The 13671-nt window shown below is 43.6% G+C and overlaps 1 protein-coding gene across 1 annotated transcript in view; it reads left to right on the top strand.

Annotated features, from left to right (window-relative positions):
* Nucleotides 1-13671, top strand: part of Iqgap2 (IQ motif containing GTPase activating protein 2) — a 282578-nt gene that overhangs the window by 146250 nt on the left and 122657 nt on the right. Inside the window, exon 5 of the mRNA XM_051172543.1 lies at nucleotides 3322-3398. Within this exon, the coding sequence (XP_051028500.1) occupies nucleotides 3322-3398 (77 nt within the window). The remainder of the gene's footprint in view (nucleotides 1-3321; nucleotides 3399-13671) is intronic.

Below are 13671 nucleotides of genomic sequence, written 5' to 3'. Positions count from 1 at the left end.
CACTGACGTTTTTATAACTATAGTACAATATTAGAAATTGAATGTTTTACCTGGGATATTTTCTTTTTCTTTCTCTCCTTTCTTTCTTTCTTTTCTATGACAGGGTCTCTATGTAACTAGGGCTGCCCTGGGATTCACTGTGTATCCCAGGTTGGCCTCAAACTTGTGGAATCCTCCTGCCTCAGCTTCTGAATAGTGAGGTTTCCAGCAAGAGCCACACTTCCCCATTCCCCTCCTGCAAGTTACCATTGGGGTATGGATTTAAACTAGAACACTGGCTTTATTTCAGCCTTTACTTTTCTCACATGCATTTGTTTGCAAGAGTGTGAGTGTATTGTTCTGTGCAGTTGTGTCACACGATGGACTTGTGTGCCCCCTAGTGCTACCCAGACACAGTCACCACAGGAGAATGGGCTTTTACCTGACATCCCTCCCCCAGGCTGTCCCTGGCAATCACTAAATGCTCTCCACCATTAACCATTTTTGCCATTTTGAGATCGGAATATTATTGGAATCATATAGTGAGCAACCTTTTGGAGTTGGCTTTTTCACTTAACTTGGCCGTCCTTGAGATCTGTCACACTCTCATTTGTGTCAAGGGCTCAGTCCTTGGCATTATGTAGTACATATAGCTACTTTAAGGAAATGATTCATAAGATGTCATCCTGAGGAGTAGGGGACAAAGGACTTAACAAGTCTCCATGTTGTTATTTTATTATTAAGCAAGGTTTGCTGTTAAAAATATCAACTGTGTAGGTTGGGAATGGAGCTCAATAGTAAAGCACCTTCTAATATGTGAAACTCGGGGCTCAGTTCTCAAAAGCACCCCCGCAGCAGGGCCTGGAGAGATGGGTTAGCAGTTGAGGACACTGGCTGCTCTTTCAGAGGACGGTGGTTCAATTCTCTGCAGTCACATGGTGGTGTGTTTTCAATGTCTTTGTGCTTATGCTTGGTTTATCTCCACATTGCGTTCCTCGAAATTATCAACATTAAATTCATTTTGCCATTTTCTTTTCTTTCTTTTCTTTCCTTTTTCTTTTTCTTTTTTTTCTTTTTTCTTCTTTTTTTTTTGTTTTTTTTTTTTTTTTTCAAATGATAAAATGTAAGTTTCTTAGGCATGTACCAACTAATTAAGCTAATTGGGTACACACTGCAGAAACATTATTTTTTAAAAAAAAAATTTTTTTTTTTTTTTGATACAGGGTTTCTCTGTATAGCCTAAGCTGTCCTGGACTCCTTTTGTAGACCAGGCTGGCCTCGAGCTCATAGAGATCCACCTGCCTCTGCCTCCCAGAGTGCTGGAATCATAGGCGTGTGCCACCACGCCCGACTCATTCTGCCATTGTCAATTAAACTAATCCCCCAAGCATTAAATGTCACTTCCTTCTGAATAATAGTCGCCACATGAAATTAATATTTGGCTTATCGAGTACTAAGTGAGGGCTTGGGTGGTAAAAAGATTAATAAGAGAGAATTTCAAAGGGAAATGTTTCTTGGTGAAAAAACATCTGATCAGGACAATTTCGTGATATACGAAAGACTTGATCGAACCTTTCCAAAGTGTTTCAACATTGACTTTCACAGTGAAGATTCTGACAGATGATATTCCAAGGCCAAGAGACTTTGTAGGGAACTGCCTGAATTTCTTTGTTCGTCAATGTTAAGTGCCCACTCCACCCTTAGCTTCTCATTAAGTGCTGGAGACATGAAGTTGCGTTCAACAGTCTGATGAACTATAAGTTGATCCCGCCTCTTTGGTGCAGGAAGGCATTTCCGTAACAGCTTCCCAGGGGGATATTAATGTAGAAGGTTCTTGTATGAAGCAGGGGAGGCTGGGGAGCATTGGCCGTCAGTACAGTGAGGTGTGAAGCAAGAGCCACAGTTGTGAGAACATTAAATCCAAACGGTCTTCTGAGTCTGAATCCCTCATCTCACTGACGCCTTGACAGCAGATGTGTTACAGGGCAGCTGGAAAGGGAATTGAGACATCCCAGGCTGCGGCAACTATACGGTGTATCATTTAGCTTGAGAGACACTCACTGTGTCTCCGTTTTTTTCCGATGTGCAGTGGAAAAATTGCACTTGAGTATTAAAAGTACTACCATATGGGACATGACTTAATTTTAGTTTTAATGTCAAGTTGTATAAAGGGATGATGATGATGGGCTTACCTTAATATTAGGGACTTGAAGCCCAGTTAATTCTTTTTTTATGCTCAGAAATACAACTTGGTACCCAACTCTGAAATCTGTTTCTTATCAGGCTTTTAGCTTCAAGCTTAGGAAATCACGTCATATGGATGTGCATGTAAAGGCCTTGATGTTTGAGCTGTCTGGTCTGGTAATTTCGTGTCTAGATAGATGGTCATCCAGGAGAAGAATCAGATGTTCTGAAAAGGCAGATGCAAGGCGTTCACTGCAGCGCCAGGGAGAGAAGTGAGAGCCAAATAAATGCTGCTCAGCCATGGGGAAATGGCTAAGCTGTGGTTCTGAAATATGAGAAAATGATTGGTATATCTCAGAAATTATGTGCGTATAGAATAATAGAAGAGGTGGAAAATATTTGGCTTCTAGTAAGACCTTTCAGCAGGTCTATGCTGTGCACACACTGGTTTTCACACTTGCATGAAGGTTATTTGAAAAACCAAAGACTATATATTACCAAAAAAACCAACAAGCACATACCAGGATGCTCATAATAATGGCATGAAAAATGTCTGAAGGACATTGTGTACTTTTAAGCAGAAAAAGTCTGCACATATGTGCATGAGTTAAATATATGTTCAAAATTTTAAGAACGTAATAAAATGGCCATTAGAAGGTGTCCTTCTCAGGCTCATAAACCCACGGGAGACCACAGGTGTGAGGGTACCACTCAGCCTCCTAGAAAGGCTGGTTGTCAGCCCCATTGCTATGAGGTTGGCCACTAGGGGGCATGCCACCCACCAGCCAAGGATTGCTCTGTGGAGTTTATGGTGAAGCAGCCAGCAAGAGATCAGTCTACTCCTTTAATCCCAGCACTCGGGAGGCAGAGGCAGGCGGATCCCTGTGAGTTCGAGGTCAGCCTGGTCTACAAAAGCAAGTCAAGGACAGAGAAGAAACCCTGTCTCAAAATAATAATAATAATAATAATAATAATAATAATAATAATAATAATAACAATAACAATAATAATAATAATAACAACAATAATAATAATAATAATAATAATCATCTTTCTGTATTTAAAGAGCCACAGGCTGGCAAGGACAGTTGGGATCTGGTTGGGGAGAGAAGTGAAGCATAGTAAGATAGTAAGTGCATTGTCTCTTTTGTTTTCCAGATATTTTATCCAGAAACAACAGATGTCTACGATCGGAAAAACATACCAAGGATGATATATTGCATTCACGCACTAAGGTGGGGGAAAAAAATGCAAACAAATTTAAACTTCAGTTTCCCTTTAAAAGACCCTAAGTGACTTTAATAATCTCAAGAACTTTAAACTTTAGGTTCAGCTTTGAATCTGTTGGTAACAGAATTTAAAATAATCTCTACCTAAAGCCACTTTTGGGCTTGAGAACACTTCTAAAGTTTTTTAATATTACTCAATATATGAGAGACAGAAAAAAATTGAATAAAAGACCTAAGTATAATAAGGAGAGAATTAAAACGGGACCAGCAAAGACCCAACAGTGCTGTGCTGCAGTGCACTTGGGCTGGGATGTGTGCAGATGTCAGTAAACACATTGAGTGGATCCTGGAGTCACTGTGAGTGCCCTAATGACCCATTAAATTGCCACTCATTCAGACTGTACCACCAAGAAGAAAATGTAACACAAATGTGGTTTCTTTCAACTTCTCACTCAATAGAATCTATACTCTAAAGATAAAGGAAAAACACAAACCTTCTTTTACACTTGAAGGCATACCTACTGAAAATCTTGAAACTCTGATAGCTCACAGATGATCTTTGTTTTAACGGGCCTGGGAGAACTGGGAATTTCACGCGGCAGCCATTGTGGAAACCCAGCTGAGGCCGCTGTCTTGTGTGCGCAGGTGAAGCCTGCAAGATTTCATGCGTAATGAAGTTCAAAATTCCTTTATAACATCTGCCTTGTGTTTATATCGCTGGAAGTCAGTTTCCTGGCAGAACCCTCTGTCTTGGGGTTTATATTAACTTCTTCCTGGCTTTTTTTTTTTTTTTTTTTCCTTCTTCTTCTTCTTCTGCAAAGCCTTCATAATAATTCATCACAAAGCTAGTCTCCTAGAGAAAACTTTGATTATGTCATAGGACTCAACCTCTGACCCCCAACCCCCAACCCCCATCCCCCAACCCACAGCCCAGCCAGCTTTTTTATTTTTAAGCCCAGCTTTGGAATATGACAGCTGGTGGAGATATAGACCAAACGGTGGGATTCTTGCTCTTTCTTTTACATCTATTTATTTATTTATCTATTCTGGTGTATGTACATACATGCACACACATACCTTTAAGGTACACATCTGCCACTGCATACAAATGGAAGACTTAGAAGAATGAACAGGAGTTGGCCGGCTGTCTCCTTCTGTCATATAGGTTACCAAGGATCGATGTAAATGTCAGGCTTGGCGTCAAGCGCCTTTCTCTGCTAGGTCATCTTGTCACCCTCTTTTTCTTTACTTTTTTTTTTTTTTTTATTTTATGAGATAGGGTTGTACTCTGCAGCCAGCTCAGGCTGTCTTCACACTCTCCATCCTTCTACCTCCGCCACGTCAAGAACTGGGACTATAGCCATGTAATAACTTAGAATGTCTTTAAAAAATGAATAAGTAAAATAAGGTATAATTTCTGCAGGAGGTGATGGAGGTAGGGAGCTCCCGGTTTGCTCCTTTCTGTCTCTTGTTATGTGGCTATGTGGTATACCAATAGGACTTTTTTTGGGAGGTGGCAGGGGAGAAGGGTTTGTTTTGGTTTTTGAGATAAGGTCTCATAGTATGGTCCAGACTGACCTCGAACTCACTCTGTAGACCTGGCTGGCTTTGAACTCACTGATCTACCTGCCTCTGCCTCCTGTGTGCTAGGATTAAAGGCGAATGCCACCACCACCAGGCCCAATAGGTTTTCTTAGACTGTGTCAAAGCCTGGGGCAGTCACTTAACACTGTGTGAGTTTGTACTGCTTTTGTGACCTGCTAAGTCAGCTGTCATTATGTCCGCATACCACACAGATGGTCTCCGGATCCGTAGCATGCTCCCAGGGCAGCAATGTGTGTGAGCTTAAAATGGTTTTCTGAGGTGGACACCCAGGCAATGTGTTCTCCAGCTTCAAAAGAAATAGGGAGAGTATGCTGAGTTCCTGTCAGGTGGCACACCTTTGCTCCTAAGAAGCCACATGGAGTGGCATAGGAGTTCACGAATGTACATTTACTATAGTTTAAATAATGGCTTGATCAGCTCTGGAAGAAAGGATGGGTCATTTCTCCCTTACTGTTGCCACGCATGTGCAGACGGCGATGTCAGGGTTCTGGGTCTTTAACAGTTACTTTTCATGGATGTCCCTGTGCCTTTTTGACATCCCAGAGAGGGTGTGTACTGGGTCATGCATGTCACACATTTGACCACATTCTTCCATGAATGATTCTTCCTTCACTTTTCTCTGTCCTTGCATGTTTTGTGGCTGTCTCTGGAAGGAACTGAGAAATCCCAAAGGGTGTCCGAGGCTTTTCTGCACAGCTCCCTCCTGCTGTGGTTTAGAAGGCTGTCTGTCAGTCACTCCCAGGAGGCTGCTGTTCTGTGTTGCTCATCAGCAAGGTGCACTGGGAAGGAAGCTGGGGAGCAGTTTGAAGGACACCTTTAAGGAGTGCAGTTTACTCACGTTGCCCAGTTAACCTGGCTGCAAGGGCTGCAGCGTGGCTGGAGAGTTGTCCTTACCTGTCCTTACCAAGTCAGAGGTTCTGGTTATAGCTCAGGAGCCAGGAGGGGCGGTCACCTCAGGTAGTTTTGCGTATCAGTCCCTCCCTGCCTTCCTCCTGGACCAGCCTGTGGGCTGACTGACCTACAAATTCAGCTTTGACCCTGACCGAGCTTGTCTGGAGTCTGATGTGGAGTTAACAACCCACCATGCCTGGCCTGGGGTTCTGCCCTTGCTTGCTTTTTTTTTTTTTTTTTTCTCTCCTGCCAGCTCCTTACCTTTCTGTTCAGTACCTGATCCCAGCCTCACTCACTGCCCATCACTCATGACCAGCTTAGCTTGGCATTTTCAAGCTTGGCCTAATTGAGAGAGACTTGCCTTCTTGCTGGGTGGCCTCTTCTTTTTCCAAGGAAATGTTTATCCTTTTTTCCCCCCTACTTAAAAAAAAAAAAAAAAAAAAAAAAGCAGCATACTCTCATTGTAAGGAAAAGAAAACTGGAAAATGTAGAAAGAATGTTAAAGAAAAAGCTTAAACAGTCTCACAAAATCACGTAAAAACCACTGTTACTATTTTGGAGACTTTGGACTTAAAATCTATATGGGGCATGTTTTCCTTTTGTGGCTTCCTTTGGAATGTTTTAAAGCCTGTGGAGAAAGAAAGAAAGAAAGAAAGAAAGAAAGAAAGAAAGAAAGAAAGAAAGAAAGAAAGAAAGAAAGAGAGAGAGAGAAAGAAGAAAGAGAAAGAAAGCTGTGCAGGAAGCCTAGCTGAGGTACTTGCTACACATTTTTTTTTTTTTTTAAATATCTGGAGGCCGTTTTATGTACACTGAAAAACAGTGTGTGTCGGATGGTGCTCTGTTTATAAAGACATAACAAAATGACATCCAGCAACTGTGAAATGTTTAGATGGTTATCAAATTGAATATGTTGAAATGATTTAAACCATAATGTGCTGTTAAAACAATCATATTTTTTTCATATCCCTTCAGAGGAGTTGAAATGCCCAGTCAGGGTTGTACGCTTACCACCGAAACCAGATGGGAAGCATCCAGCTCCGTTTGGCCCCCGCTTTCCTTGTTCACACACTAATGTGACCCGCCCTAGCGCTGCTATCCTGTCATTATACCTAACCTGGGGGGGGCAACATGATTTTAACCTCAAAAGAAATAAAAGAGCACACCTTTAAGTCTAGTTTTTGACCCATTCCTTGGTAAATGTCACCTTATGTTGGGCTCTTGTCTCAAGATGACTCAGACCCTGGCCAACAACTTCAAGTTAAGCTCTACTTGTTTCGTAAGTCAGCACCACTTTTTTTTTTTTTTTTTTTTTTTTCCATTTCTAGGTCTGTGGCTCTCATGTAAAGATTTTTTCTTTACTGTCTGCCACCGTGCATTACCCTACAGTGACTCGCTCCCTAAGTTTCACTTGGCGTTGTAGCTTTACAAAGCATTGCCTGTCTCAGTGATGTATTGGCCTGACCTGTTAGCGTTATTAGAAGCATATGTACGCCTTCTTCATTTTCTTCCTAAAATTATAGTTGGGCTTTCTAGAGGTTCCATCTCCTCGGAGACAAGGGAGGGGCAACTGAGTGCTCCTCGTGCTGTCCCTGGTTTTTCTCCTCAGGTCAGGTTCCTGGGTCCTCTCGGCCTGACTGCTCTGCAGTCCTCCCTCACTTTCGGACACTGCCTTAGCTTTGCGGAGATTTCTTGGCTAATTCAGAGTTCCTGATCTTTATTATTTCCTGTAGTCTATGTAGTAATAAGAACAAGTGCTTACCTGTGCTCCATAAACAGATGAAGAAGAAAGCAGCTATGTTTTAATAGCTCTCCTTTGAAAAAGTAAAACAAAGAGTTGTGCATGGACTATTTGTCTCTATCAGCTTCCCTTTTGTGTACTGCGTGTTACACTCTGTTGCTCACTTTGAACTCCTGGCTTTTTAGAGACCAAACCAAAGATGAATCTTTCCCTCTTGGTTCATACCATGGTCTCTCCGTATTGCTCACGCTGAACTTAAACCCACAATCCTCCCACCTCCTGAGAACTAACTGGGCTTACATCCGTGGACCACCCTGCCTGCCTAATACCTTCTGCAGGAAGATTCTGCAGTTGTGTTCAGCTCTCTGGTTTTCAAATGTGGTGCCAATGCATAAGCGGCTTGCAGAGGCGCTTGCAGTGGTGGAGGAAGGTGGCGGCAGGCAGACCCATATCTGGTTGACCAGTTGTTCTAACTACTGGTCCTGACTACTTTGTAGAGAGAGGGCTCCTGTTCTCCGGCTCTCCCACGGTGTTATGGCCGCCTGGCCCACCAGTGGAGATGTTGGACACGGTGTGCAGGTTAATTAATATATAGCCCTCTCTGATTTAACAGTCTCTTTCTTTCTTGGAGGCCTCCTTCTCACTGCACCCCCCCTCCCCCCAAAAAAACTGATTTACTGAATTTTCCTCTATAACACTAAACTGATTGTAATTCTTACAGTGCACATTTGAATTTACAAGTAAGCTCTCTAGTGACCGATTTTGGCCTGAAAGACAGACTCTAGTCCCCAGGTCTTGGGAGGTTCCTGTGGAGATGGCAGTATTGGAGAGTAAGATGAGAAAGACATTTGCTCCTTTCTGTAGCTTTCAAACTCCTCCTTGTCCAAAAGTCTCCGCCTTTGAATATATAAATCAATGGCACACTTCTGTCCCATCTGAGTTACCCTATGGCTATGATACTCTCACAGAATGCTAAGCTCTTTGAGCCTATGAACCGTGAAACCTACCATGGTTCCACAGTTTTTTATTGGTTGCGGCTTAAAGTCCCTTAGAGTTCATCTTTTTAACTTTGGGGGCGGGTGGAGTTTGCCTAAGCTCATTTGCATATGGAAGATCTCGTCTGGATTCCTTTGCCTTGGACCAAAATTGTAAAAAGTGGCGTCAGACTTGCACTTACTCTGAGCTGTTACATTTGAAACATTTACAGAAAAGGATCTTGGACCTTGAGAACCTGAGGAACCCTGGGAAGTTTCCATGCTTTGCTCAGGGCCATAAACCCAGCCCTTGCCAGTCCCAGGTCTCTCTAGTTTCCCACAGGGCCTTGATTTACAGATGTCCAGGGCACATGGCACAGCCCTAAATGAGCTGGTGGCGATATAGAGCAGAAACTCGGGAGTGGACCCAGGTCTGTCCTGCCTGATATTTCTTCGTAAGATTTTATTCATTTCATATATATGAATGCTCTTACACACATGTACACTTGCATGACAGAAGAGGACATCAGATCACATTATAGATGGTTGTGAGCCACCCTGTGGTTGCTAGGAATTGAACTCTGGACCTCTGGAAGAGCAGCCATCTGAGCCATCTCTCCAACCTCTGTCCTGCCTTTTAAGTTAACATTTCAATACCACAGGATCTTTAATGTGTCTATTAAAAGCCATATATATATTGGTTTTTTGAGACAGGGTTTCTCTGTGTAGCCTTGGCTGTCCTAGATTCACTTTGTAGACCAGGCTGGCCTTGAACTCACATTGATCCACCTTCCTCTGCCTCCTGAGTGCTGGGATTAAAGGCAATAATAATTTTGAAAACTAATAGGATTTTGTATCTTCCGTTTGGACTTCCCAGACTTCAGCTGATATTATTTACATAACTAGTACTAAACGGGCTAGCGAACATTACCTCCGGGTGACCCCTCCATGCAGGCTTACATCAGCAATACAGGTGTGGTCTACCTTTTCACGGGTTAAGAGGCTTCCCGTTCTACACAGAGTGCTCTGGTAGCTATTGGGCAGGTAACAACAATGCCACAGCTTCCTCTGCCATGCTCCTGGCATGCTATGTTAGACGTTAGTCAGCAAAGGGTGCATAGTAAGCTCAGTGCAGAGAGCCAGGTACAAGCAGCATGTGGTACATTCAATGGATTTGGTTATTTAATATTAAGTCTCAATTGCCTGTGAATGTCAGGTAGGTGATGGCCTCCTGGACTTTAAATACTTGGGAAAGAGCACTCTTCAATGTGGGAATGGTGGATGCCCACAGCTTCCAGGTAGGCATTTGCTCTTTGTACCCATCTGTCACTCAGAGATGGGGAAGAAAACTCCTCCCACCCTGGAAGAAGTGATCTGTTTAAAAACTAACATGAAATTTCAATGGCAGTGATGATAAATGTTGAAAGATGAAGATAAAAACAATATAGTTAATTCTTTGGAAATGATGTCTTAGAGGCCATAATGCAAGTAGGTTTTCTACCTACTCCATCAGACCAATCTAAGAAAAGCTCGGGTTTACGTTTAAAAGCAGGCTTTCCCATTCAACAAGCTAATTTCCCAGCACCACCTTGTGGCGACTCATAGTTAATCAGGATGTTACTGAAATTTCCGTTACTATTATCCTACCCAGTGGAGGCATATTAGAAATAGCGCCTACTTTCTTTACCACAAATGTGAAAAATCACCACATTCCTTTAGCATAAACCATTACTTTCATATTGTCAACAAAGCTATGTTTTTTTTTTCTTTGTGAGACAAGGACTGTGGTGCCTAGGTTGGCCTCTACCAAAGAGGTCCTACAGTCTTTGCCTCCTGTATAGTTGGGACTGTTGGTGTATGTGCCACTATGCCTAATTAAGCTATGCTGTGACACCAAACCATATTTATATTAAGGGAAACATAATATACAGAGGACATATTCTATCAGTAGCAATTGGAAGAACGAATGAACCAGATATAATATAAAAATAGCTGCATCCAGGTTGCTTAGCACAGCTCTTTAACTGTTAGTCACTACTGACATAAAATTAATACAATAGCAGTTTAAAATTTTGTCTTTACATTTGAGAAGTTTGTCCGTGTGTACTATCAACTATGATAATATCTACCTCCCATCTCTCCCCGTCCAGCGGACTCCATATTCTCTGTTACATGTCCCACTCCCAACTTGGTGTCTTTTTGTCATTGTTCTGGTTTGTGTTGTGATGGGAGTTCCCTTTTTGCAATGTTAGAAAGGGACCCAGGGCCCAGCGTGTGCCAGGCAAGCGCCCTGCTCTAAGCGTGTCACAGCCCCACGGTTCCATTAGAACTACAATATTTTTTCCCATGTTATAATAAATTAAGAAATGCTTCATAAAACAGCATGGCTTTCTAAATGTCACCGTGGTCTCCTACTGACTGTGTTCGACATGACCTTCAGAGTCTTTGGTGACTGCAAATGGGTTTTGATCTTTGATAATCTCTAAAGATGTAGACCTTAAGCTAAGGGGTGTGTCCTGTCTTTCTGGCTCTGAATCAAAGAGTACATGACTCTTCACAGCGGGGGCCTGGGGGGATGTCCAGCGTTGGCTAGGGGTGGGGGTTGGGGGGATGTCCAGCGTTGGGTGGGGGTTGGGGGGATGTCCAGCGTTGGCTGGGGCTGGGGGTTGGGGGGATGTCCAGCGTTGGCTGGGGGTGGTGGTTGGGGGGAATGTCCAGCTTTAGCTGGGGGGGATGTCTAGCGTTGGTTGGGAGTGGAGGCTTGGGGGGTTGGTACAGGCTGGGGGGGCGTCCAGCATTGGCTGGGGGGATGCAGGCTGGGGGGAATGTCCAGAGTTGGATGTTCTCTCTCTGTTAAGATGCACAACGTGGTATTGCTATCTCATTGGGAATGTTTTCTTCCCATTTCCTCCTCTCTCCTCCTTCCTGTCCTCTTCTTCCCTCCCCCTCCCACTCTCCTTCTCCCTCTCCTCCCCCTTTGTCTTAGTTTGGGTTTTGTTTTGTTTTGTTTTGTTTTACTGTAGAGACACCAGACCAGGGCAACTCTTATAAAGGAAAGCATTTAACTGGGGCTCGCTGACAGTTTCAGAGGTTTAGTGCGTTATTGTCATGGTGAAAACATGGGGACAAGTAGGCAGGCGTGGTGCTGGACAAGCCAGGAGTTCCACCTCTTGATGCGCAGGCAGCCAAAAGAGACAGTGTTCCACAGCGGGTGGAGCTTAAGCAATATGAGACCTCAAAGCCCACCTCCACAATGACGCACTTCCTCCAACAAGGCCACACCTCCTAATAGGGCCACTCCTATTCAACCCATCACACCCTCCTTCTCCTCCCCTCCCATTTTTTGATACCATCACAGTGCTGGGAGTTGAACCTACGGCCTTGAACACACTGGGCTGTATCCTCCGCAGCCCCTGGGAAATATTCATGGATAGTATTCTGAAATGATACGGGGATAAGGAAAAGGGCATTCACACAGACTGCTGCTGGCAGTCAGGGTTACACAGTTGCTTTAGTCCACGCCAGATGCAGTTCCTGGGGAAGGTGAGAAAACTGGGAGCCCCAGGTGCTGGCTGGATGGCATCAGGCGCTGGCTCCTCTCCAGAAGTGTGTCTAGCCCTGTGCACAGCTCTCCCCACAGCTGTGAGGAGCTTTGCGTGGTCCACCAGGTGACTGAGGATTCCAAAGAATGAGTCACGTTGGTGAGTCTGAGCTTCCATGGACTAGAAGCCTCATACCACCCAAGAGCCAGCCGGCACCTGTTACAACAGCCCCATGCCTTGCTTCCCAGGGTTTTGCAGGGGACGTACTAGTTATAAAGGTCACTGAACTCAGGGATGTGCAGGCATTAGGTGCCTGTGGGATATTAGATGATTCCTTCCAGTCAAGTTACAACTTGATAACTGATTTTTCTCCTAAGCCAGTGGTTTTCAACCTTCCTAGTGCTGCTACCCTTTAATATAGTTCCTCATGTGGTGGTGACCCCCTCCCCAACCATAAAACTATTTTCATTGCTACTTTATAACTGAACATTTGCTACCTCTTATCAACTGTCATGTAAATATCTGATATGCAGGATATCTAACATGTGACCCCTGAGAAAAGGTGGTTCAGCCACAGGGGGTCGCGACCCACAGGTTGAGAACCACTGTCCTAAGCTGCGCTGTCTTGTAACAAGGTTGGTAATAGAGTTGAGTGGACTCCCAGGGAACACAGCCAGAAAATCAAACCAAGTTCAAATCCTCCTGCGGAAATAAAAAGGGATTTTGTTTGGGGGGGGGGGGGACTTGGAGTTGCTCTATTTGTTTGTTTCAGGGCTGAGTATTAAACCCAGGGCTTTGTACATACTAGGCAAGAATCCCATGGCTAAGCCACATTCCCAGCCAGATAATAGTTTTTAAAAACCCTCTAATCACAGAAGACAAATGAATACAATCTTTTCCTCCTTTTATTTTATTTATTATTTTTTACTTTCATTACTATTTTATTTTATTTACATTGGTGTTTTACCTCCATGTATGTCTGTGTGAAGGCATAAGATCCCCTGGAACTGGAATTACAAACAACTGTGAACTGCCATGTGGGTGCTGGGATTTGAACCTAGGTCCTCTGGAAGAGCAACCAGTGCTCTTAACTGCTGAGCCATCTCTCTAGCCTTGTCTTTTAGTTCTTGAAATAGGGTCTCCCGCATGCAGCCCAAACTGGCCTCACACATGTAGGCCAGGATGGCCTCAACCTTGGGATCCAACTGCTTGCGTCTCTGTGGTGCTGTAGAATTATTTACTGACATATGCCACTACACCCAGCCATGCAATGTCTTCTTAAGACCATACACATCAAATGTACTGGAAGATTTTGTTCTGTGTTTACCTTTTCTATCTTGTCATTTTGTTTAGGGGGATTTATTGTACACATATGTACACAGATGTATGTCTACATATAGAGAGACATATGTGCACAGATGTACACAGATGTATGTCTACATACAGAGAGACATATGTGCACAGATGTACACAGATGTATGTCTACATACAGAGAGACATATGTGCACAGATGTACACAGATGTATATC

Source organism: Acomys russatus, chromosome 30 (assembly GCF_903995435.1).
Source record: "Acomys russatus chromosome 30, mAcoRus1.1, whole genome shotgun sequence".
Taxonomy (NCBI): Eukaryota; Metazoa; Chordata; class Mammalia; order Rodentia; family Muridae; genus Acomys; species Acomys russatus.
The sequence above is the reverse complement of the archived record's forward strand: the minus strand, read 5'-3'. Positions and strand labels throughout refer to the sequence as shown.